Here is a 27,201-nt window from a genome sequence, read left to right as displayed (position 1 = left end):
CTGGCCATTTTGTCTAGGAGCTAGTCTATCCGGGGCATAGGGTAAGCGTCAGATATAGTTTTGTCGTTGAGCCTCCGGTAGTCTACACAGAAACGGGTCGTCCCGTCCCGTTTCGGCACTAGCACTACCAGGGAGGCCCAGGGGCTGTCAGAATGTTCTATCACCCCTAACTGTAACATTTCTTCAATCTCCTTACGCATGTTCTCCTTTACGGATTCTGGTATGCGGTAAGGAGGTTGGCGAAGCGGGGTCTGTCCTAGGGTTTCTACCATGTGAGTGGCCAATGGGGTGTACCCAGGAAGATTCCCTGATTAAGCTTTGGACTTGGGTTCGCTCCTGGGGACTTAAACGCTCCCCTAACTGTACTAACCCCAGGTCTCCGTCCTGGCCCTCTTGGTCTAGGAGATCTGGGAGAGGGAAATTATCGAAGTCCTCGGTGGCTGGCGCGCAGATCGCGGTTACCTCTTCGGTACGCTCATGGTAGGGCTTGAGCATATTCACATGGAGCATGCGTTTGCCCCCCGCGCCTGTGGCTGGACCGATCACATAGGTGGTATCACATATCTGTTCTACCACCTTGTATGGGCCCTGCCAGGAAGCCTGCAGCTTGTCCTTGTGGACGGGCCGTAAAATTAGTACTTTTTGCCCAACCTGAAAGCTGCGGTCCCTGGCTCCCTTATCGTACCATCTGCGCCGTCGTTGTTGGGCTGCCTGGAGGTTGTCGCGTACGGTCTGGGTCAGAGCCTCCAAGCGTTCCCAAAACTCCAGTACATAGGGTACGATAGGTGTTCCATTAATGGTCCCTTCTCCCTCCCAGTGTTCTCTGATTAAATCAAGGGGGCCCCTCATTCTCCTCCCGAATAGTAGTTCAAAATGAGAGAGAACCCGGTGGACTCTTGGGGTACTTCCCTATAGGTGAAAGGTAAGTGGGGTAGAAACCTTTCCCAGTCTTTCTGAGTGTCTATGAACGTACGGATCATCTGTTTGAATGTTCCGTTAAATCGTTCACAGAGACCGTTGGACTGGGGGTGATAGGCGGAGTTCAAGATCTGTTGTACCCCACATATCTTCCAGAGCTGGTGTGTGACTTCTGCGGTGAATTGAGTGCCCCTATCCGAAATAATCTCCCAGGGAAATCCCATGCGGGAGAATATTCGCATAAGGACATCTGCCACCGTTTACGCGTGCACATTCATCAAGGCCACCGCCTCTGGATATCTGGTGACATAATCCACCACGGTCAAGACTTAATTCTTGCCGGAGGGACTGGGTTTCGCTAGGGGTCCTATTATATCCACTGCCACCCTACTGAAGGGTTCCTTAATTATGGGTGTGAAGAAAATTGACTTTTATTTGACATTTTCTTCTTTATTCGTTTGTTTCCTCCATTCACTGCAGGGATATTGGATATTAGTTCGGTAGTTTGAAACTACCGAACACCTTCCTGGCTCATTAAGTTCAAAAGAACCGTTGATTAAGTGCTCCCTGGGCGCCCGCTGTTCGTAAAGCCGAACGCCACGTGGAAAAGAAAACAGCAGCCATCTTGTTCGCACGAGGGGAGTCAGCGGGACTTGGTCATAGAGTGTCTGGAACTAAAATCGGACACTCGACCTCACGAACCACCACTGAAACTAACCGAACGCCGGCTAGTAGTAGTTTTGTTCGTACAGACAAGGGGAACAATCGCTCCTCAGCTGTTGGGAAAGGAATAGAAGACCGCATTACCATAACCACTGCAGGTCTTAACAATGGGTAGGGAACGGAGCCGGGCTTTGTATCGGTCTCCCCTCTTCCCTACCCTCTGGCAGGTATTACAAGTCTGACAATATCTTCTTACATCCTGTGAGATACCTGGCCAGAAGTTCTGGGTCAGCCTGTGCTTAGTGCGGCTGATTCCTAAGTGCCCAGACAGGGGAATATCATGGGCGATGCGTAACAATTCTAGTCTATATTTCCAAGGCACAATTAGCTGTTTAATGGGTAGAGGTATAGATCCGGCTACTACTTTCTCTGCGTGGCGGTACAGTAGCCCCTTGTCCCAAGTGTACCTTTTCCCTTCTAGCCCTGCCTGGTCCTTGTCTATACGGTCTTTATATATCTGCAGTGAGGGATCTAGGGCCACTTTGGAACCAAATTCTAGGGGGGTCGCCCCTGGGTATGACAGAGGGTATGGGATTTTCATTGCTCAGAGTGGTTAGATGGAGCTGTGGTGCGGGCCTGCTGCTGGGTCACAACCGGGTACGCTTCCTGAATGGTGGGTTGGGGAACAAAAGCTGAAGTCAGCTCCCCCAGGTCATTGCCCAAGATGACGTCAGCGGGTAAATCCTGCAACATCCCCACCTCCACATTCCCGTGCTCCACTCCCCAATTCAAATGCACCTTGGCAGTGGGAACTTTGTAAATCGCTCCCCCTGCCACCCGAACAGCGACACAGTCCCCAGTTAGATTATTCTTTGGCACCAGATGATTTCAGACTAGCGTTAAGGTGGCCCCAGAGTCTCGTAGACCTTGTACCTTTTTCCCTTCCATGTGTACTTCCTGTCGGTGCCCCTGCCGGTTATCCGAGGCGGCCTGAATGGGGTTTACCTCATGTAGAGCCCCCAAAGGTTCTTCCCTTGGGGTGGCTGCCTCTGGTGCGCCGTACTGTTCTGCTTGTACACAGTGCACGGCTGCTCAGTTGTTGGATATTGCATTATTCCAGCTTGGCCTGGGTCGGTTGCGGGGCAGTCTCGCTGTATATGCCCCTGCAGGTTGCAGGTGTGGCAACAGATCGGAGGACGGGTAGGGTACCTGGGGATGTAGGTATTTTGGCTTACCCCTGGTCGTGGCTGGATGTTTAAGGTCATGGCTGGTGCATAGACTGGTCATGTAGGTGCATAGACTGGTCGGTGTTGGGTGCGCTGGTCCCTTCTGGTATCTTGGAACTCATCTGCCAGTTTGGCTGCCTCTTGTAGCGTGCGTGGTTTTCGGTCCCTTACCCAATTTTGTAGATGGGGGGTATCCCGTCGAAGAACTGCTCCATGACCATTAGCTGGAACAGGTCCTCCAGAGTGTTAACTTGGGTGGCTTCCAAGCACCCTTTTGCGGCTCGCTGCAGGCTGTGTGCCCACTCTGTGTGTGTCTTTGTTTGGTTTCTTAATGTCCCGAAACTTTAGCCGGTATGCCTCTGAGGTAATCGCATAGCTGGCTAAAATAGCTTGTTTCACTTTAACATAGTCTCTACTGTCCTCATCTGGCACAGAACGGTACACCTCCGCTGCGCTTCCGGATAGTCTCCCCGCTAGTAGAGGTACCCGATCCGCCGCGCTGATGTCGTGTAGTTGGCACAACCTCTCAAAATCTTGCATCTACATCACCGTCAGCCTCTGTATAGCTCTTAAAAGCTTGGTAGGGAATCTTGGCTTTCCCCGGGGTAATGCTGACAGGCTCGCTGATTTGCTTGGAGTCTGACCACCAGGTACTCCTGTACGTCCGCCATCAGTCGGGACATGGGGGGGGGGGGTCTCTGGATAAAAGGCTAGCCTGCTCTTCAGCTCCTTGTCAAATTCGCTGGGTTCTGTTTCCCGTGTAGCTGCTGCAGTGGTTTCTCTGTCTCCCTTCATGAGTTCTGCCACAAGGGTCGCTTTGGTTTCATTGCTGGCGCTTTTTCCCCTTGCTTGCAATAATTCTTTCAGTGTAGCCCGTTTTAATGTTGCATAGTTCGACTCCATTTACCAGTTGTTCGTATATTTTGACATATTTACCGAACACTGGTATTATCTGAATGGTTTGTTCCGTTGAACTGCTGCTTCTTTATTCGTGTGATTACTGCCGAACGCTGGTTTGCTGTGTGTTTGAAAACCCACCGGTGCCACCAATTGTAGTGGAGAGGTAGTATAATCCACAATATCTCAGATGGTAGACAGGAACAGCATATAATAATCCAGGTAAAATAAGTACAGCATACAATAATCCCGGCCGTGTTATATAAATCCTTCCTTCCCAAGAACTAGACGAAACATAGGCTGGGAGTCAACTGAGGTTTTAATCACAGGTCACAGTATTTATGTGGTCCCCATGCAAGGTGTTTCCCTACTGACTTTACAGGGGTTGTACAGTAGGGGACTACATGTGGAACTTAACCACCAGAACATTTCTCCAACCATGCACTGCTGTACAAGAGGGATACTCCCACTAGAATATCCAGTTAAGTGGATTATCCCTCCGTGCAACAGAACTGGCTTTTTACATAAAAATCTATAACTTTAACATTATTTGTGCTATTATACCATATGACTGTTCGGCAGATAGCTGGGGTCTGAGCGCATACTTCGTGAAAGTACCGCTCAGATCCCAGCACAATAAGCCGAACGCCGCAATAAATACACTTGAACACACATTCTTCACAAAGTCACGAATACACCTGCAGAGATAAAATACAGAAAGACCAGGGCTCCCGAACTGCCTGGAAGTCCAGCGGTATTCGTGCCGTCGAGTAGCCGATTTTCGTTCCAGGCACTCACCGACCAAATACCGCTGGGTAACAAAGGATCCAAGATGGCCGCCGCCGTGTGGTTTGTATTCGAACGGCGGCCACCCTGAACACCTATTAACTTCTGAAAGATACATTGTTGCAATCCTTGATGGGAGCCACACGACCTCCTGTGTGCGGTCTCCCATTCGATAGTTTGTTCGTTACACGAACAGTGTTGAAATTCACTGTTCGTGAAACTACTGCATGAATGCTGGTGGCTTTCGTGCCGCCAGCATACGAATGCTCTCGTTCACATACAATATATAATAGGGAACATGGACAGTTCAGGTGGTCTTAAAGCCACAGTATCACACAAACTTAAATACAGTATAAAGTGGGAAATATAGTCTGAAGTGGTTAGGTTTGCCACAGGGGTGATTATTTCTGATGACTTAAAAGGTAGGCAGACAATGTAATAGAGCAGCAGGAAATGCTAGCAGAATGCTTGGTTGTATAGGGAGAGGCATTAGCAGTAGAAAGAGGGAAGTGCTCATGCCATTGTACAGAACTCTGGTGAGACCACACTTGGAGTATTGTACGCAGTACTGGACACCAAATCTTCAGAAGGATATTGATACGTTAGAGAGAGTTCAGAGAAGGGCTACTAAACTGGTTCATGGATTGCAGGATACAACTTACCAGGAAAGGTTAAAGGATCTTAACATGTATAGCTTGGAGGAAAGACGAGACAGGGGGGATATGATAGAAACATTTAAATACATAAAGGGAATCAACACAGTAAAGGAGGAGACCATATTTAAAAGAAGAAAAACTACCACAACAAGAGGACATAGTCTTAAATTAGAGGGGCAAAGGTTTAAAAATAATATCAGGAAGAATTACTTTACTGAGAGGGTAGTGGATGCATGGAATAGCCTTCCAGCTATTTGGGCAGACTAGTTGGGCCGAATGGTTCTTATTTGACGTCACATTCTATGGTTTCTTGTTATTAGTGCTGGAAGCGGCAGAGGCTGCTCGTATTCAAAATTAATGCCCTGAGAATGATGCAGGGTCAAAACCTAATCTACGTAATAGTGTTCTGATGTAAAATATGAATTTAGAAGTTGTAAGCAGGAATCCTTCAAGTGAAAGTAGTGGTGAGTCGTGGGTGGTCTGAATGAGTGTGAATAGATATGAATTTAGAATTTGAACAGGGCACTGTTTATTATCGTTGGGATACAGTGGGATGATGGATGGTTGACTTGTTTGATTAGTTTTGGACGTTCTTAGTGACAGTGTATAGTGATCGTGGAGCTTTGTAATATCTGATATCTTAAAGCTTAACTCGCGGTCAGTTTGTTTGATGACTGTAAATTTGTGGGGTCCCAAAGAGACATAGAATGCTATATAAATATCAGTTTTTAATCACACAATTTATCAAATGGTTGATTATCCAATAAATCAGAGAGAGCCCTGACAATTGGGCCATCAATTGGTAATCTGGATGATGTGGGGGTTTGATCTGTTCTGTTAATGCCTTTGAGTATACTCTTAATAGGATAGGATGTAAGTGTAATGACATGAAGGGGTGCTGCCCTGGAACAGTACTGTCACTTTAAATGTGGGAACCAATACAGCAGAGAAATAAATGCCAAGACATAAATGAATAGGATAAATCAAGATATATATATATATATATATTTTTTTTTTTTTACAGTGAACCAAAGGAGAATGCAAAACAATATATATATATATATATACACACACACACACACACACACACACACACACAGACAAGGCCACAAAATATATACAGTAAATCAAAATAAGCACTAATTGTGCAGGCAACAAATACTGTAACAGTCCTTTGGTATAAGGGTAGGATTGTGCAGCTACCACGAGTATCAGGTAGGGCACAGATCCAGAGTCACAAGACTAATATAGTGACATCAAGATCAAAAGGAGAATAAATGAACAAGTCTGCAGGGACAGGATCACTGGTAGTAAAGACGGGACCACGGAACCAGAACACAGGATTGGAGGACACAGCAATGAAGGACCAGGAGGACACAATAACGCAGGATCAGGAGGATGAAGACCAGGAGACACAGGACCAAGTCACTGTATGCACGAACACAGGAAGCCAGGGAAACAGGAAACAAAAGGCAATGATCTGGCAAGGAGTGAGGGGAGAACCCAAACTAAATAGGTGCTAAACAAGGACCAGGTGAAGTGCTTAAATGAAAAGAAATCAGGAACAGTGCCAAACAAACAGTGGTGAGTATGAGTACTGCACGAGGGCAAATCAACTAAGGAGTGTTGTGACAGTAAGGAAAGGTGCGTGATTAGGAAAAGTGGTTAGTACGTGGTGTTGGATTCCGGTGAGATAAAGTTTGATTGTGTTGTGAGCTAATTTAAGCTGAAGATGGCAAAAAGAAGCTAAAGTCACCATATATTCGATGGTGAACTTCGGTTGCATGTAAAATTCCAACTATTCCAAGAATCTATTATAAATTGTAAGGGCCCTATCATATGCTATCTTTGTGTTATTGGAAAGTGCTGCACGTGCTAGGGATCGTGCATGATACAGAAGGTTGTCTAAGAAGGTTGTCTATGTAGCATGTTAAGAAATTAATTGACGTTTTAAGTATGTCTCTTTAAGAGTAAGAAGGGACTTGATTAACAGACTGAGTAATCAGCTGTATGGACATATCGGACTTTTTCAAAAACGGAAGCACGCCCACTTTTGGAGGCTGTTCTAATGGGATGGTCGGCACAGGAACACGTGATCTGAGGAAGCCTGTACAGCGAAACGCGTCATCACGCTAGCACGCAGCACGTAAGGAGGATTGGACGCTTGAGTGACTGTGGGCCATTTTTCACGATATCCAGAATACCGGTATCCGGATGTCAGTTTATTTGTTCAGAATGAAGTCTAAGTGATCGTAATCCAGCCTGCACAAGTCTGCTGAGTATTTTATACAAATAAAATTTATTTTATACTAAGACGGCCGCCCCATCGTTTTTACCCTATTGGATTCTACCAGAGGTCTACTCCCTGGAGTACAAGCGATTATAGCCTGAGCAGTCTCTTTACCTGCTCTGTATTTGTGAGTGTTATACCACATTTATTAATTATCTAAAAGTGTTTTACAGTATTATACTATTATATGTTTTGTCTCCTTTTTACATATAGAGAATCATTTACCCTTACCAATTTGGGTTTGTAAGTTGAATAATTTATATTATTTCACAAAATTAGCACTTTATACCACAATTTTTTTGTGTAAATAATAATATATATTTTATATATGTCACAACATTGGTTGTTTTGCACATTTTACACTTAAGCACTTTTGTGAGAGAGTTGCATTTTGCACAATTTTGTGAAGGCACAGCTATTTAAAGACACAGCGCACTATGTTTTAACAGTTTGTTATCTATACCTGGAATAAGTTCACAGCAGAGGTAAAATTGAATTGAGGCAGCCAGCCAAGTCAATCTTCGGATAAATCTCATGATGGTCAAGGACGAACGCCCCTTATTGATGATTTTGCATGCTACCACATTGTCACAGAGACATCGAATAGCCTTCCCTGTCCAAACAAGCTCCCAAGTGTGTGCTGCTGCCACTATGGGGTAAATCTCGAACAGGACGGAGGTCTCCTTGAAAGCTGTTAAGGAGAGGGTCTCAACCGGCCATGAGTCTCTGGACCACATATTACCAAAAACAGTGGTGAACCCTGTGTATGCCGCAGCGTCAATCATGATAACTGGTGAGAAGTGAGAAAGAGGAGGAATGAACATAGAGATACCATTCAAATCTGAAAGAAACCGGGGCCACATGTGTAAGTCGGCTCTTGCCGAGGGATCGAGGTATACAATGGTATTATCTGACAGACCCGGAAGCAGACAAAGAAGCCTAGAAATGAACGCTCTTCCCTGCAGGATGATTCGCATGGCGAAGTTAAGTGAGCCGACTGTAAATCCCTGCATTTACACAAACCAACCCGCAGGAATCGGTTTATCTCAGCCCTGATGCGTTGTAATTTGTTGTCAGGGTGGCTCGCCTGTAATGCCACTGTGTCCAAGATAATACCTAAAAACAACAATCGGGTAGTGGGGCCTAGAGTTTTATAGTGTGAAATTGGGATGCCTGATGTGGAGAAAAAACCTGTGGTGCTAAAAATGCTTTGGGGTGTCTGTGTACCTGATTCCACCAGAAAGAAATCGTCGAGATAGTGAATCACCATGGGAAAACGAAGTACATTCAGGAGCAGCCAGCAGAGGGTTTCTGCGAAAATGTTTAACAATTTTGGGCTCCTGGAATCAAAAGTGAGCCTAGTATAAAAGGAATACTTAGAAAAATCATTATGCACTGGCACACTTCTACCCCTAATGGTGCTAGGTATCAAAGTAGCCCACAATGAATACCCTCAATAATTACAATAAATACATATGATACCGCACTCAAATATAGATATAAAGTAAAATTAATCTTTATTATTGTCTATTAAAAATTAAGTATCTCTTAAATGCAGTGGAAATGTAACACAAAACAAATTAATTAAACTTAATGTGATAATTTGTTTTGTGTTGCATTTCCACTGCTTTTAAGAGATACTTAATTTTTAATAGACAGAATAATAAAGATAAATTTTACTTTATATCTATATTTGAGTGCGGTATCATATGTATTTATTAAAAGTAATTGGCAGCAGCTTGAATGCATTGGAGATGTCCGTTTTGCTTAACAAAGCATACTTACCATGTAGAATGGCCTGAATGGCATTGTCCACTATGGCGTAATTGAGGGAGAATTCTTCAGCGAGGATAAGTGAATTAATGCTGGGCGTGAAGGAAGAATGAGGAGCCAAGAGATTAATGATTAGCTGTTTTTTTTATTTGATGAAGCATTGGTAACAATACCGATGGGATTGGTTCGCCATGACTGGCGAAACAATCCCACTTAGTGTGTGTCATTGTCCCCCTGCCACAGAAGTTCTGTGTCATTGTTGCCTTCTCCTGCCCCTCTGTGCGTGTCATTGTCTCCTTTCCCCAGCCCCCTCTGTGTGTCTTACTTTGTCCCCAGCCCATTTGTGTGTCTTACTTTGTCCCAGCCCCTTTAGGTATCTCTTACTTCCCTCCAGCCCCTTATTTAATTTAACCTATAAGTTACTTCCCCCTAGCCCCTTTGTAAGTCCTCTTTCTACCCCACGCCCATTGTGTCTTATTTTCTCCTTCCCCAATCCCTCTCTGTGTGTTATTGTCCCTTTCCCCAGTCCTTCTGTGTGTGTCATTGTACACTTCCCCAGTCCCTCTGTGTGTGTTACTGTCCCCCTTCCAAGCCCATGTCTGTGTCATTGTCCCCACTCTTGGGCCCATTTGTCTGCTCTTCTCTTCCCCCTCCTTGCACCACTACCTCTGTTTATGTAGCGTGGCTGAACGGACCGCGGTAGAGAAACTTTATTTTTCCTCTATTTGGACTGACAGGAAGCTGTACAGTTCTCTCACCAAGCACTTCCTGTCAGACTGGGTAAAGGATAAAAATCCTCTACTGCAGCCACGCTACATGAAGTGACCGACAGGAGGGAAAGCACTATGTGCGCTCCTCCTGACAGTCACCCTGAGCCCGGATATTGCGCCCCCCAGGCTGGTGTGCCCCAAGGCAGCCGCCCGTGCTGCACTAGCTCTGACTCCCCGCTGCTACCTGAAACTTGAGCTGCTCTGGGACCGACACGGCAGATACAAGCTGCTGTCAGGCCTGGCTGGGGCTGTGAGAGTGGCTTTGTGGCAACACCTGTGTGACCGTGATATCAGGCTTGCTGTCTGAACATAATAATATATACACACAGATTAACATAAAGTGCCTATTACATACATCCATACATGCACACTGCCTATTACCTACAACACACACTGTCTAATACATACCTACACCATGCTTAAAGGGACACTATAGTCACCTGAACAACTTCAGCTTAATGAGGTTGTTCAGGTGAGTGCTACAGCTACCCGGAGCCTTTTTCTTGTAAGCACTGTATTTTCTGAGAAAATGCAGTGTTTACATTGGAAGCTTGGAACACCTCTTGTTGCAGTCAATCAGACGGCCACCAGAGGGACTTCGGAGTTCAGAGGCCCTAAAAAGGCCTCTCGTCCGATGCATTCTGGGTGAACGCGCTTTGTGTGCTGATAGCCTGTCAGCACTGCTGTGGGCGTGGCTTCAGCTGACAGCTTCAGCTTCAGCTGACAGCTGAAGCCCGAACCCACAGGGACGCTTACTGTCCACAATAGTGGTTGAAGGGGGGGGGGGGGAGACCTACTCTCCTTCCCCCCCCGGCCCCCACCGCTGTGCGGCGGGTGGGGGCCCTAAAATTATCAATAAGGGGGGGGACCTACTGTCCCCCCCCCCGGCCCCCACCCCTGTGCGGCGGGTGGGGGCCCTAAAATTATCAATAAAGGGGGGACCTATTGTCCCCCCCCGGCCCCCACCCCTGTGCGGCGGGTGGGGGCCCTAAAATTATCAATAAGGGGGGGGACCTACTGTCCCCCCCCCCCGGCCCCCACCCCTGTGCGGCGGGTGGGGGCCCTAAAATTATCAATAAGGGGGGGACCTATTGTCCCCCCCCGGCCCCCACCCCTGAGCGGTGGGTGGGGGCCCTAAAATTATCGATAAGGGGGGGACCTACTGTCCCCCCCGGCCCCCACCCCTGTGCGGCGGGTGGGGGCCCTAAAATTATCAATAAGGGGGGGACCTACTGTCCCCCCCCGGCCCCCACCTCTGTGCGGCGGGTGGGGGCCCTAAAATTATCAATAAGGGGGGGACCTATTGTCCCCCCCCGGCCCCCACCCCTGAGCGGTGGGTGGGGGCCCTAAAATGATCAATAAGGGGGGGACCTATTGTCCCCCCCGGCCCCCACCCCTGAGCGGTGGGTGGGGGCCCTAAAATGATCAATAAGGGGGGGGGACCTACTGTCCCCCCCGGCCCCCACCCCTGTGCGGCGGGTGGGGGCCCTAAAATTATCAATAAGGGGGACCTACTGTCCCCCCCGGCCCCCACCCCTGAGCGGTGGGTGGGGGCCCTAAATACAAGGGGGGGGGGGGACCCTAGTTAACCCTCCCCCCCCCCAAAAAAAAATATTATCTCCCTACCTACCCCCCTCACCCTAAAAATAATGAGGGGGGAACATTAACTAAAAACCTGTAAAAAAACTTACCATTCGATGTTTTCTTTCTTCTAAAATCTTCTTTCTTCAGCCCAAAAAAGGCCAAATAAAAATCCATAATAACCGACGCAATTAAAAAAAAAAAATAAAAAAAAAAAAATAATCCATCTTCACCCATGGAGGGCTCCGCGCAGACTGAGCTCCGCAGGGTGGGGAAGGCTTATAAAGCCTTGCCCCGCCCTGCAATTAGGCTAAGAACACTCTGATTGGTGGGTTTAAACCAATCAGAGTGCTCTTTGTCATTTTACAAGCGTGGGAAAGTTCTTTGGAATTTTCCCACGCTTGTAAAATGACACAGAGCACTGTGATTGGATGGATTTCAAGCCATCCAATCACAGTGCTCTGTGTCATTTTACAAGCGTGGGAAAGTTCTTTGGAATTTTCCCACGCTTGTAAAATGACACAGAGCACTGTGATTGGATGGCTTGAAACCCATCCAATCACAGTGCTCTGTGTCATTTTACAAGCGTGGGAAAATTCCAAAGAACTTTCCCACGCTTGTAAAATGACAAAGAGCACTGTGATTGGATGGCTTGAAATCCATCCAATCACAGTGCTCTGTGTCATTTTACAAGCGTGGGAAAATTCCAAAGAACTTTCCCACGCTTGTAAAATGACACAGAGCACTGTGATTGGATGGCTTGAAATCCATCCAATCACAGTGCTCTGTGTCATTTTACAAGCGTGGGAAAATTCCAAAGAACTTTCCCACGCTTGTAAAATGACAAAGAGCACTGTGATTGGATGGCTTGAAATCCATCCAATCACAGTGCTCTGTGTCATTTTACAAGCGTGGGAAAATTCCAAAGAACTTTCCCACGCTTGTAAAATGACAAAGAGCACTCTGATTGGCTCAAACCCACCAATCAGAGTGTTCTTAGCCTAATTGCAGGGCGGGGCAAGGCTTTATAAGCCTTCCCCCGCCCTGCGGAGCTCAGTCTGCGCGGAGCCCTCCATGGGTGAAGATGGATTATCGTTTTTTTGCGCTCGGTTTTTTTTTTTTTTTTTTATTGCGTCGGTTATTATGGATTTTTATTTGGCCTTTTTTGGGGCTGAAGAAAGAAGATTTTAGAAGAAAGAAAACATCGAATGGTAAGTTGATTTAATCTCATTTTTTCTTTTTTACAGGTTTTTAGTTAATGGTCCCCCCTCATTATTTTTAGGGGGGTAGGTAGGGAGATATTTTTTTTTGGGGGGGGGGAGGGTTAACTAGGGACCCCCCCCCTTTGTATTTAGGGCCCCCACCCACCGCTCAGGGGTGGGAGCCGGGGGGGACAATAGCCCCCCCCCTTATTGATAATTTTAGGGCCCCCACCCGCCGCACAGGGGTGGGGGCCGGGGGGGGACAGTAGGTCCCCCCCCTCATTGATAATTTTAGGGCCCCCACCCGCCGCACAGGGGTGGGGGCCGGGGGGCAGTAGGTCCCCCCCCATTGATAATTTTAGGGCCCCCACCCGCCGCACAGGGGTGGGGGCCGGGGGGGGACAGTAGGTCCCCCCCCTTATCAATAATTTTAGGGCCCCCACCCACCGCTCAGGGGTGGGGGCCGGGGGGGGACAATAGGTCCCCCCCCTTATTGATAATTTTAGAAAGCGAGCTGAGCTGTCAGTCAGACAGCTCAGCTCGCGATCGCGCATTCCGCGCACATGCGCGGTAAAGCGCTCAGGTTCTTCATAGGGCGGCATTCAATGCCGCTCTATGAAGAACGCGATTGGTGCAGCGCGAAGCCGTCCCATTGGGCCCCGCGATTTCGTCATTTTGACGAAAAAGGGGGCGCGGCCTAGCGGGGAGCTCGGCGCTGGAACGGAGGTAAGTTTTTAATATAAAAACACCGAATTTTTTTTTTTAATTAATGAAAGTTCATATAAAAGCAAGAAGAAAGGCTGGGGGACCTGTCTTTCTTGCTTTTATATGGTGACTATAGAGTCCCTTTAATACATAGACAAACAATAACAAGGTAAAACTAACATTGCACTTGCAACATTTTTGGATACATTCTATCAGATCTTCGATAGCAATCCTATTCTACAACATGCAGCAATGTTAGTTTTACCGTGTTATTTTTAAATCATGACTATTAGAAGTGTTCACACTTAATTTCTTAGTATCAATGTGAAGTACAGTTTGTCTTATTATCGAGGGTATTACGGTTACCTCTAAGCTAGCTGAAGGCTGGATCGCTTGGATGTCCTGGTTCCCGAGTGTGGAGAGAGGGAAGCGCCGTTCCGTTCAGCATAACATAAGAATCAGCGAATATAAAGCAATCGCACTAGCTTTGGTACATAGTTCCCACAAAACGAGTCGAGGCTGCGATTTGAGGGTCAAAAACGAACTGGCTTTAATGGCACACAGACATCGCTATTTATGCAAAACCCCAGGTCCAGGGACAGCCCCCTCTGGACCTGATGGGATACAGGGGAAATACAAACAGTTGACCAATGGCATAGTGTATCGTTCGAAATGGCCACCGCCCAGCTTGGAGATAATGACTCTAACGGTTATGGCAATTTAATTATCTCCAAGCGCCCAAAATCCCACATGTTATTGTAACAGGTAAAACAGTTTAAAGATACATAATTGTAACATTTTAATAGACGCATTCTATATTCTACCATTCGTTGGATAGCCCAGATCTGAGCGCAGCAGATAGGCGAATAGCGCTCCGATCTCATGAACGGTATAGCCAGTCTTTTCCATACAAAGTCCTTTCGTGCCTTTTTGTCCCGAACACGAGATGGCGGGCATGTTTTCTGGCGGGTGAATAGAGAGCGGGACCTGGCCCTAAAACCCCTGGAGCGAGTAACGGATAAACAGTTGCGCGAATACCGCTCCGGGAATGGTTGTCCCAGCCCTTCATGAGCCGAACAGGGACCGCCATGAAGGGAGCTTGCTGTTAACCGCAGACCCAACGTTCTAATTGGGGCCACACGCCTGAGTGTAGGTGGTCCTCGTTCGGGAGTTTCAATTCGGTGAATTATTATCCAAACGAGGCCACCCTGAGGCAGTCAATTAGGCTTGTGGTTAACCGCAGACCGCAGCTTTCCATTGGTCAACCTTTCGGTTGTTTCAGAGGTGAAAGAGGTTAAGTGGCGGCACACGCCAAGGGCCGGGTGGTCTTTGTTCGTATGCAAGAATACATAGTCCTGACTGTTCGTGTAATGTGTTTATACAGCAATACTACCGAAACAGAGTATACGGTACAATAAAACAGGGTCATCCAGTAACTATCTGTAGAGCGCCCGTAACAGAGGGGGATTAGAGATAGGTATCCTCGAAGGCACTAGGGTTTTTTAGTAGAGAAGTACTAGGAGATTTAGATGTAAACATTATCATATAGGGATACTTTGCATTGCATATAACTCTGCATAGCCTGAGATTGAAGGACTATGTTACAATCTAGCTGCCACAATCTTTAATTGTTTTTTCCCCCCTTACGATATTAATTTTCTTAAGGGTGTTTAGAAACTTGGGAGCTGTTTATCTGCTAGACCTTTACTATTGTATGTGTATTTAATAGACCACCTACTTTAGTGATTGCGCTTGGCGCAGCAGGGTTACCACTCATATTGTCACTACCACTAATTAGTTAGTTGGTGGTCTTCTGTATACACTCTCATTAATACTCAGTGCAGACTAAGAGAGTCATTATTCTTGGTTTATTAGAGTAGCTTTTCAGCTACTGATGGTTATATTCCTTGACTTTATTGAGATTATTTTATATCTGCATTTAGCAATCTAGTGGCAAGGCACATTATAGTATCTTAAGTCTGCATCGATACACTTCAGCACTTTATCTTTAGCACATTAATTTGTTTGATCACATTTTTCTATTGTTTATTATTCTTAAAGGACACAGCTATTTCTATATCAATAAAGTTTTTTGTTTTGTTCTTTAGATTTCCCATATTGCTGGCACTATGTCAATCTGCTAGCTTTTTTTGTTTTTGAGTCTCCGATCAATTAGTGACAATCACTGACTCTAAGGTTCCCATAATAATCTAGGGGGCACTTGCTAACTGTGGGACAAGTGTGACATATATACATGTGGACATGCTAGGGTGGCCCTGCAAAGTGGCACCTGGAGCCATGGCCCCATTGGGACCTATTGACTGGCCGGCCCTGTGTGTAAACACTTATCAGTCAGAAGATTAAAACCATTGATAGATGATGTCAATAACATTGATTATATTGTTACAGTGGTGAGATATGTTAGGCAGCACGTGAACAATCAGTTCTTGAATTTCATGTGTTGGTAGCAGAAAAAATGGGCAAACTGTGTCAGAACATCTAAAAAATTGCAAGTCTTGTGGGCTGTTCCCAGTATGCAGTGGTTAGTACCTACCAAAAGTGGTGCAAGGAAGGACACACGGTTAACCAGCTTTAAGGTCATGAGCGCCCAAGTCTCACTGATGCATGTGGGAAGTAAAGGCTAGCTCAACTGTTCCAATAACACAGAAGAGCTATTGTAGCTCAAATTGGTGAAAAATTTAATGCTGGCCATGAGAGAAAGGTGATGCACACAATGCATCTGTTTGCTGCTTATGGGGTTGCATAGCTGCAGATTGGTCACAACGCCCATGATGATGGCCACTGCCAAAAGCACATTAAATGGGGATGTGAGCATCCAAACTGGTCCAAGGAGCAATGAAAGAAGGATGTCTGGTCTGATGAATCATGTTTTCTTTTAGATCAGGTGCGTGTGCATCATTTACCTGGGAAAGAGATGGGAGCAGGATTCACTATGAAAATAAGTCAGGCCAGCGTAGGCAGTGTTATGCTCTGGACAATGTTCTGCTGAGAAATTTGGGGTCCTGATATTCATTTGGATGTTACTTTGACAAGTACCATAGAGATTGTTGCAGACCCAGTACACCCTTCCATGACAATGGTGTTTCCTGATGACAGTGGCCTCTTTCAACAGGTTAATACACCCTCCACACTGCAAAAAATGTTCAGATCTCATTCTGATTGAACTTCTGTGGGATGTGCTGGAACAAAAAATCCAATCCATGGAGGTCCCGCCTTGCATCTTCCATGACTTAAATGTCTGGTTAGTGCCAGATACACAAAATACATTGATAGGTCTTGTGGAGTCCATTTCACGATGCATAAAAGCTGTTTGGCAGCACGAGTGGGACCTACATTATAGTGTCTATACGTTACTATGCTACTACACTCTGCGTGTTGGATCCCCATATATTCCTGACAATTAGACAGGTCGCTTTAATACTAAGGCTTAATACTATGGTTTAATACTATGGCTGGTCAGTGTACGTATGTATATTTTTATATCTATCCAGATATAGTATGAGTTATGTAGCAACATATATCATATACATCACCCTCACATTGCAGCAATGTTGCAAATTTGGAGACACACAAATATGCATGCACACACACTATAGATGCAAGTTGAAACATTGTCTAATAGTTCTGTAGCTACACTGAACCTGGGCTCTAATTTGGATATTGTGAATATTAGGAGAATGCTGCTCCCTCTCCTTGGAGCACCGAGCGTAATCTTATTTGGAGTGCTGTTGCCTTTGGTTTGTTTTATTAAAAAAATGTATGTCAGATAAAATACGAGTTGCCAAAAAGGCAAACGGGGTAATTAGATTTCCGAAAGTAGAAGATGAAAAACTGATAACAAAAGAGGGCAAGACTAACCGAAAGAAAAGATTATGCAGTCAGAGCTTGGATTGAATGGTACAGGATAAAATGCTAAAGGAACCATATTAGGACAAATTTACATATGTTTACATGATGTTATCTGCATAACACTCATAAGATAAGTGAATATACCTGTTTAATATTTCCACTGCTTGATATTTTGTAGCACTGTCTTGGCACCAGAACTCAGATAACAGGAAAACTATTTCTGAAATATACCAAATACACATATGTTTTGTGTAATTACTCCATTTAATCATAGATCACCTGTATGCTAAACATTCACACATTAGCTCATTGATTAACTCATTAATCCAGTGCACACAAACAATACATAGGACTTAAAGATGATAAAATGAGCTCACCTATGACTTTTGGATTCTTGAAGCACCCACTGTATTCTGACAAATTGTCCAGACTCTCATTATTCTCTTTGGCCATGCCAATAAGAATGTCTTCCAAGATATCTGATGGAATAATCCCAAATGAAGTACTGGGAATCGAAACTCTTAATTTGATGTTAAATTGAGCGTTGTTCATTTTATGATGGTACATAACTATAGTAACAGAAAATAAAGGTAAAGAAAACTTAAACCCATTTTCACATATAATAGGAATGTTAAATATGTATTCTTATATTTTATTATATATTTTGAAATAGTATAACACATAAAAGTAATATTCTCTCAACTAAGAAAGGAAAATGCTAGAGGGATTTCACAAAAGTTATGGTTCTCCAAAATATACAAATTCACCAGCTCATTGAGCTAGATTAGCTCTGAATCAGAGACCACCAGAATGAAACTACACAGCCTTGACATAGCCCAGTATACCTTGTGAACAGGATCAGGAATGCATTTCAGAACAATCCCTACTCTATACAGAGAAACAATGAATAGGTGAACAAGATAAAATAAGTAAGAATCCACCAGAACCATGACTAAATAGGATGGACCCAAAATTCACCCTCTTATTCCCTCATATCACGGTTGACAGAATACTTCTCAAAAGTCTTTGACTTGACAGTCTGAATTTGGTGGTCCTTTCCTGCTGTATACCTCTAACATTGGGAAGTATGTTATGGTATGTATTAAAGATTAGAGGTGGGTGTGTTTATGGGGAATGCCAGTGATGCTACTTGTGTCACTGGCTACACCAAAAACCGGCGGTCCAGCCTGTGGGCAGGGTTACCCAAAGAAAGGTACATGGCCCCTTGGCTAGCCCCACTTAGGGCAGACCATACACAAGCTTAAGATGGCAGGACAGAAGTCCAAAATCGGGACGGTCCTGCCAGCACAATATCTTGCTTCTGGAGAAGAGAGTTTATGAGATCACTGAGAAAGGACAACAATGTAAATAGGTTGTCCTTCAGTGAGTCCCTTTCAAGGTTTTAGCTCAGTTATGCAATTACAGAAAGAACATTGACTAGTTGCATATATCAGACTAATCCAGTACACAAGGGTAGTCTGTGTGCACAACAGATACAGCAATCCCAGATGATCATTTTGTTCTTCATTGTGCCTCGTCAGTGAGGTGTAGTTAATATCTTCAGGCACAGTAAGCAAAGTGTCCACGTCTTAATTGTCCTTTTGATTTAGGAAGACCCTAGTCATATCCACATTAGCCAAAAAGAAGAGTTTAATGAGAACATGAACATGGTTATTTAATAAAGTAAGAATTGTCAGGAATTCAATGTGAATTCAAACTAAAAATGACATTTATAGCAAAAACAGCCACATTACAGGGAGTGCAGAATTATTAGGCAAATGAGTATTTTGACCACATCATCCTCTTGATGCATGTTGTCTTACTCCAAGCTGTATAGGCTCGAAAGCCTACTACCAATTAAGCATATTAGGTGATGTGCATCTCTGTAATGAGAAGGGGTGTGGTCTAATGACATCAACACCCTATATCAGGTGTGCATAATTATTAGGCAACTTCCTTTCCTTTGGCAAAATGGGTCAAAAGAAGGACTTGACAGGCTCAGAAAAGTCAAAAATAGTGAGATATCTTTCAGAGGGATGCAGCACTCTTAAAATTGCAAAGCTTCTGAAGCGTGATCATCGAACAATCAAGCGTTTCATTCAAAATAGTCAACAGGGTCACAAGAAGCGTGTGGAAAAAACCAAGGCGCAAAATAACTGCCCATGAACTGAGAAAAGTCAAGCGTGCAGCTGCCAAGATGCCACTTGCCACCAGTTTGGCCATATTTCAGAGCTGCAACATCACTGGAGTGCCCAAAAGCCCAAGGTGTGCAATACTCAGAGACATGGCCAAGGTAAGAAAGGCTGAAAGACGACCACCACTGGACAAGACACACAAGCTGAAACGTCAAGACTGGGCCAAGAACTATCTCAAGACTGATTTTTCTAAGGTTTTATGGACTGATGAAATGAGAGTGAGTCTTGATGGGCCAGATGGATGGGCCCGTGGCTGGATTGGTAAAGGGCAGAGAGCTCCAGTCCGACTCAGACGCCAGCAGGGTGGAGGTGGAGTACTGGTTTGGGCTGGTATCATCAAAGATGAGCTTGTGGGGCCTTTTCGGGTTGAGGATGGAGTCAAGCTCAACTCCCAGTCCTACTGCCAGTTTCTGGAAGACACCTTCTTCAAGCAGTGGTACAGGAAGAAGTCTGAATCTTTCAAGAAAAACATGATTTTCATGCAGGACAATGCTCCATCACACACGTCCAAGTACTCCACAGCGTGGCTGGCAAGAAAGGGTATAAAAGAAGAAAATCTAATGACATGGCCTCCTTGTTCACCTGATCTGAACCCCATTGAGAACCTGTGGTCCATCATCAAATGTGAGATTTACAAGGAGGGAAAACAGTGCACCTCTGTGAACAGTGTCTAGGAGGCTGTGGTTGCTTCTGCACGCAATGTTGATGGTGAACAGATCAAAACACTGACAGAATCCATGGATGGCAGGCTTTTGAGTGTCCTTGCAAAGAAAGGTGGCTATATTGGTCACTGATTTGTTTTTGTTTTGTTTTTGAATGTCAGAAATGTATATTTGTGAATGTTGAGATGTTATATTGGTTTCACTGGTAAAAATAAATAATTGAAATGGGTATATATTTGTTTTTTGTTAAGTTGCCTAATAATTATGCACAGTAATAGTCACCTGCACACACAGATATCCCCCTAAAATAGCTAAAACTAAAAACAAACTAAAAACTACTTCCAAAAACATTCAGCTTTGATATAGTTTTTTGGGTTCATTGAGAACATGGTTGTTGTTCAATAATAAAATTAATCCTCAAAAATACAACTTGCCTAATAATTCTGCACTCCCTGTAGAAGAATTGTGTAAGTCAGATATGCTTCCAGTTTGTCTACTTTGGCCTTAAAGGGACACTCCAGATCCCCATGCTAATTCCCATGTGTGTCTGTTAATGGGACATTCCAGATGCATAAAGCACTTATTTACAAAAAGTCCAGATTTCAATAGAAATTGGCACAATTATAGATTAACCTTGTTACACCCCTTGGCTTTCAAGCAAACATGTCCTGCTACTTTGTATTTTGTTTAGCTCAGTGGGTCTAAACTCAAGAGGCCCACAGCACCTATCTTCTCATTGAGCTGCATTGGGAAGTCTGGGATTGGACAACCACAAAAAGTCTAGGCTGGCAAAGAAGGGGAAGGCAGCAAACAAGAGAACTACAACTTTTGTAAGTTGTTTTTATATAACCCCATTGTAGCGGTATACCCGCTAGAGCTAGGTTACTACCGTCTAGGTCACCCTTTCCCTTGTGCTTATAGCTCCAGAGTGATTAAGCTCTATTCTGCAGTCTGTATAGCTGGTTGAATAAGAACTAGTTTTATTCAGAAAGCATGTTAACATTTATACCTGGGGACTCAACATGAGGTCCCCAGAGAGAACAATGGTATTGCGACATCCCCGGCACCTTGGTGCCTGCACCGAGCTGGTAATTTAATTAGCAGCCAGACACCTTGGCAAAAAAATACAATGTAACTTTCGTTCACATGCCCACATCCTCAGGAAGTTTGTGCTCAGAGTGCTCACTTAGTCCAAAAATCACCCGTATCAGATGTTGCTAGCTCGAGTTAGGTGTAAGTCCAAGTTTCAGTGGGTCGTGGCTAGCCTCCGATCCAACACAGACATAAGTGACGCTGGGTAGGGTTTCCCGGTCACCTTAAAGTACATGGAGTACACTTTCCTTAAGTACATGGAGCTCCCCCAAGTCCTTGGTGTAATTTTTTTTTTTTTTTTAATTCTTTATTTTCTTTGTGCAATGAATAACAAAGCATTTATCAATGCCACAACAGCATATTTAAAGGCATAAACACAGTAGTTTTACATTTATGGCATGAGAGTGTCCGCACATTTTTTAGTTATGTTGTGAACAAGCTATTCTGTTAGTAATGCCTTTCTAGGTAGACTATTGTACGAGAGGCAAACATAACATAGAGTGATAATAACAAAATCAAGCTGGGTGCATGCTGGTCAGCAATAATGAGTACTTCAGTTGTTTGGTAACCGTAGCGTAGGGTTAGTGAGTGTGTTGGATGTTGCATAGGCATTTAACATCCGCTTGTGAGGTACCCTAAAGGCAATCCTCTAGCGTTTCACATGTAGGTTCTACATTGGGTTACATGAGAGACATGCACGTTTTTGTCATTATTAAGTCATATGATGTGTTACAACAGCGTAATCATATATACAAACAAGTTTAACAATGGCACGAGTGTTTGCACAATTTTACATTTTTACAGGTTAGTAGTAACAGGCTGAACAAATCAGGTAGGTGCTGCCAAATGATTAAGTATGTATGCAGGTAAGATTGTGTTGTCTCAAGCTAGTACCGGCTAAAACATTTATATTCACATGGGGGACATAGCAGGGGATTTAAATGCAATAAGCATCAGGCATCATACCCCTCATATTATGGAAGCGGACGGCACATAGACAAGCTAAGAGTCATATTAGACATCCCTCGCATTTCAGCATGATGTTATTGTTTGTTTTTTGGGTGGGTTAGATAATGTCGGGTAGGTTAGCGGTTGTTAACATATCGAGTGTAACTACTAAGGGTTAGGGTTAAAGATTGTGGAGCCAACGTAGCATGTCTAAGCACTAGCATGTGTGTATGTTAACAGTAGGGAACAAACGTTATGCATGTGTAAGCTCGGGTACATTATTCCCAAGTTTTCATGGTGTGGTACCGTGTTAGTTAGGCATGTGTCCCAGGCTAGCAGTTATAGGGTTTCAATAGCGTCAGTCCGAAACTGCGAGCCCTTCTGGTGCTGAAGTTGAAGCATCAGCCTACCCCCACTATCGGCAGACGTGATATGGGATACAGCAGGGCAGTCCAGATCATGCCACTCCAATGGCCCAAGGCCTCCGCGAGAGCACCTTTGCATTTCCCAGCACTTCGGTCTCGCTTGATTCCGCGAGTGATATCCCAGCTGGCAGTATGCTTGGTTTGAGAGCGAGGTTTTTCCCGCCAGTGGTGTGTAGCTTGTTTCCAGGGTGCCTTCCGATTAGCCTTCCGTTTAGACGTACAGAACTGGGTACTGTGTTTCCCAGGACGTGGACGGGCCGTGGTTTGGTGGGCTTTCTTCCCTGGATGCGCTGAGCAGGCTGTGGAGAGCTGAGCTTTGCAGGGCTGGGGGGGAGGGAGGGAGGAAGGCGAGTGCATTGAAGGTCGTGTGTGCGGTGTTACCATCCAGAAGAGCGTCCATCTCTCCCTGGCTCGGCCGCATGTAGGTCCTGTGTGCTTTGCGTGGGATCTCGGGCATTGAGAGTCTCGCTTGTGGGTTCCTTTGATGCCCCCGGGTTTCCCCAGCTCGTCCCATGCTCTGACTGGTGGGTGAGTTGGTGTTCGGGGTATTTATCCCCAATATCGCCTTTTCTTGCAGGAGCTGATGTACAGCACGTCTACCCTGCTCGGCAGTCAGGATCCGCCCCGTCCTTGGTGTAATTTGATGCCTTGCCACTCCATCTATCTTCCCTCCAAAAAAGCACCCTGACTACTGGTCCTCGAACCAAGAGTGCCCTTGTTGAAGTTTTAGCAGCTCTTGGCGACTACGCGATCCGCTCCAGTGTTCTATAGAGTTTCGGGGTATCACCCGGTTAGGCATACCGTGCCTCAGTAGACCCGTGGCCAGTGTAGGGAGGCTCTTGAGACACCATGAAGGGTCACTGGGCTAGAGGGACAATAAGTAGTGAATATAGCCTGTTAGGAGCAGAGTGGCAATTGAGGAGACCTGTACCTGTCCTAGGTGACCATGTGATCTGTCATACCCATGTTTTTATTTCAGGTATTAGGCTGTTTAAGAAGACAGGACATTAACGGGTCACTATAGTCACAGCTTGATGTTTTTTTTTGGTATCTATAGCCTGTCAGAGAAAAAGTAGTGTTTAAATCATTGCTGCTTAGTTACACCTCTAATGACAGTGACTCAGACAGCCACTAGGGTAACCACATCTCTTTCCTCAGAGATGCATTGAGATGCATTGATTCAATGAATCTCCATGGGGAGATGCTAATTGGTGTAGTGCACCATTTGGCAGTGGATTGAAGGTGGATTGGCTGAGATCATCAATCATGGAAATTAAGGGTGTAATGTTTTTCACTATAGGATCAGGAATACACATTTGTACCGCTGGCCCTAGAGTGTTCCTTTAAGATAACAGGGACTCCACAATTCTTCATATGCAGACATACAGCTACTAGAATAATCTAGATAAATTGAAATAACCTTGTATGTCAAACACTTCTTGTGACGGAGCTCCCTGTACCCTGGCTGGGTACCTCCGCCGACGGATGCTCCTAGTGCTTCTCAAGGACCATCAGCACCGCACCAGACACCGTAAGTGCTGCAGACTCCACGAACCACCATAGCTTGGTTGGGGTCTCGCCATCTCTTTCCGACCCTGGTCCAACCTCTGGATCCAGGACCATGTTGGAAGGATCTCTCCTCCAGGAGAGATCTCTCCTGTCATTGAGTATTTCAAATCCGTGAGATTGTGTATCTGTCATTGAGTGTGTGTCAAATCATTGTGTGTGTGTGTGTGTGTGTGTGTGTCTAGATGGAGAGGTGGAGTAGCTGCAAAGGGGAGGGGTTAGAAAAATGACCAACGCCCACCTGGGGGCGCCAAAAAGAATGCTGCACCTGTCACTCTAGGATCCGCTTTGTGTGTGTGTCTCCACCCCCTGGACCTGATGGAACACAGGGAACAATAATTATTACTGTAACACTAGCACATACAGTCAGCAAGCCCTCTCCTCTGCCTGTGATATAATTAATAAAGACATATAATAATTAATAAAGACAATGGACTAACTCAATTAACTCTAAGCGGAAAAAAACATACATTTTTACAAACCCCCCAAAATACCCCAAAATACAACATATCCCCACAAAGTCAAATCCCCTGATAGCCCCGATCTGCGTGAACAACATATCCAAAAACATATCCCAGATCGGTTCAGGGGTTCGTGAATTTCCTGGAAGTCTAATTTTTGCCCCACCATGCATATGGTCCCATGCCCAAAACAGTTCCATACACTCAACGACAAAATACTGCTGAACAATTTAAGATGGCTGTCGCCACATGTTTGAATCTGTTCCAGTTAAAAGTCCAAGGGGCAGAAACAGTTATTTGACTTTGGCATTGTTTTTGACTTCCCTGTTTTCTGGCATCCCTGACTCCTGGCTTTTCCTTATTGTTGTGTTTCTTTCTGTTTTCCTTGACCTCGGCTATTCCTGACTATTCTTTGGTACGTTAGTCCGGCCATTCTAAGGTCCGGTCTACGTTACCTATCAGTCCTCTGTGTTACACAATTCTACATGCTGGATCATTCTGTAATCCTGACAGAGGCAAGTCAAGGGCAGAGTCAGCACAAGTCAAACACAGCCCTGGTCAATCAGCATCTCCTTATAGAGATGCATTGAATGAATGCACCTCTATGTGGAAAATTCAGTGTCTCCATGCAGAGAGTGGAGAAAATTAATGGCAGTGCTGCACAGTGTGCAGCACTGCCCTGGGAAGCACCTCTAGCAGCCATCCGAGGAGTGGCAAGTGGAGTTATCACTAGGCTGTAATGTAAACACTGCATTTTCTCTGAAAAGACGGTGTTTACTGAAAAAAGCCTGAAGGGCAATACAAATAAGCTTTAGTTCTGGAGACTATAGCGTACCTCTCCACCTGCTGACCATGGTGGGGGTATATAAGAATTACGGCCAAGTTGCTTTGTCCCTCTTTCCTAATAGCTCCATATTGCTGATGTGACTGAGTGTAGAACAGAGCTCTACAACAATAATGTGTCTTTAAAGCGTCACTATAGTCACCAGAACCACTACAGATTAGTGTAAGCAGTAACATTATTGCCTAGGAACACCTCTAGTGACTGTCTCTGCATAGTTGCCAAGATTTGAAAAAAAAATTCCAGGGACAATTTTCAGCACAGCTATCAGTTACTACCTTGAACATTTACCACACCCACTGCTGCAAAGCTCTGCCCACTATGTCCAACCCACATAATTAATCTCCACCTACTTAGCCGCGATCGTTATGGAACTAAAGTCAGCATTAGAACTTCGTGGGTTCCCGGTCACCTCATCAGGACTTAGCCGCGAATGTTATGGAACTGTTTTCGGCATGAGGTGACCATGCGGCTTCTGGACAACTTGGTACGGGGTTTTGAGCGACTTTGAAATCCGCCAGGAGACTACTTTTTGAAGAGAAGATGCCTAAAACTAAGGGGAAGAAATGCTACCTAGGACTCAGCCGGAGCACCCTGTATTGCGGCCGCATTAGCTTCCGGAAGTTGACCGGCAAAAGCACCAAACACCCTGGAACTGTTTGGGACATTGGACCATGTGTGCGGCCCGTCAGATCTTCCACACGGTGGCGTTTCCCGTCTGGGTGCCTATAGTGTTTAAGGAAAAAACAAACAAACTGGAAACATTCTCCAAGTTAGTTATGCTTTCAGTTAGACCATTATGGCCTTACATTTGAAAGTCACTTTGAATCTCCACTTTTATAAATCACCGTGTACATCATCTCATTAATGCTTATTCACTAAAGTGAGCATTGTTTGTAATTCAAATTGATTTTCTATTTTTTTTTTACAAAAATAGTAGACCTGGAAGCACAGCTGACTTGGAGGATTTTTCAAATTCAGCTAGTTTGGCCTCAAATTTAAAATTCACTTTCAATTCACTTTCAATTCTCACTAAAAGTACCACTATAGTGCCCTGAGGGTGCCCCCACTCTCAGTGCCCCCCTCCCGCCGGGCTCTAGGGGGTGGAAGTGGTTAAATTAACCTTTCTCCAGCGCCGGGCGGGGAACTCTCCTCCTCCATATCGCCGTCATTGGCTGAATGCGCATGCGCGGCAGGAGCCCCGTGCGCATTCAGCCAGTCTCATAGGAAAGCATTCACAATGCTTTCCTATGGACGCTGGCGTCTTCTCACTGTGAAAATCACAGTGAGAAGCGCGGAAGCGCCTCTAGTGGCTGTCAATGAAACAGCCACTAGAGGCTGGATTAACCCATTTGTAAACATAGCAGTTTCTCTGAAACTGCTATGTTTATAGAAGAAAGGGTTAATCCTAGCTGGTAAAAAGACAAAAGAAAGTATATACACTAAAGGTGAAAGACGAATAACTGGAAGTGATCCCAGGTGTACTTCACAGCCACCTAAGAGAATATACACATAACCAAGAAGTGGAAACCACCCAGAATACGTCAGAATATATATAAAAATAGAATGACCTGTATACAAGCGGGTCTTCCAAAATTGTGTTCTGTATAAATAAATTAAATGGCTAACATAGCGTAAAAAAGTTTGAATAGGAAATATAAATAAATGTGATCT

The 27,201-nt window shown here is 45.0% G+C and overlaps 1 protein-coding gene across 1 annotated transcript in view; it reads right to left on the bottom strand.

Annotated features, from left to right (window-relative positions):
* CNTD1 (cyclin N-terminal domain containing 1) overlaps positions 1-23,173 on the bottom strand; it is a 144,089-nt gene extending 120,916 nt beyond the window's left edge. Inside the window, exons 1-3 of the mRNA XM_063425852.1 lie at positions 23,041-23,173; positions 17,715-17,906; positions 17,482-17,557 (exon numbers count right to left, since the gene is read on the bottom strand). Of these exons, the coding sequence (XP_063281922.1) occupies positions 17,482-17,557; positions 17,715-17,906; positions 23,041-23,173 (401 nt within the window). The remainder of the gene's footprint in view (positions 1-17,481; positions 17,558-17,714; positions 17,907-23,040) is intronic.
* Positions 23,174-27,201: the final 4,028 nt, after the last annotated feature.

The sequence above is a fragment of the Pelobates fuscus genome, chromosome 6 (assembly GCF_036172605.1).
Source record: "Pelobates fuscus isolate aPelFus1 chromosome 6, aPelFus1.pri, whole genome shotgun sequence".
NCBI classification, from domain to species: Eukaryota; Metazoa; Chordata; class Amphibia; order Anura; family Pelobatidae; genus Pelobates; species Pelobates fuscus.
The sequence above is the reverse complement of the archived record's forward strand: the minus strand, read 5'-3'. Positions and strand labels throughout refer to the sequence as shown.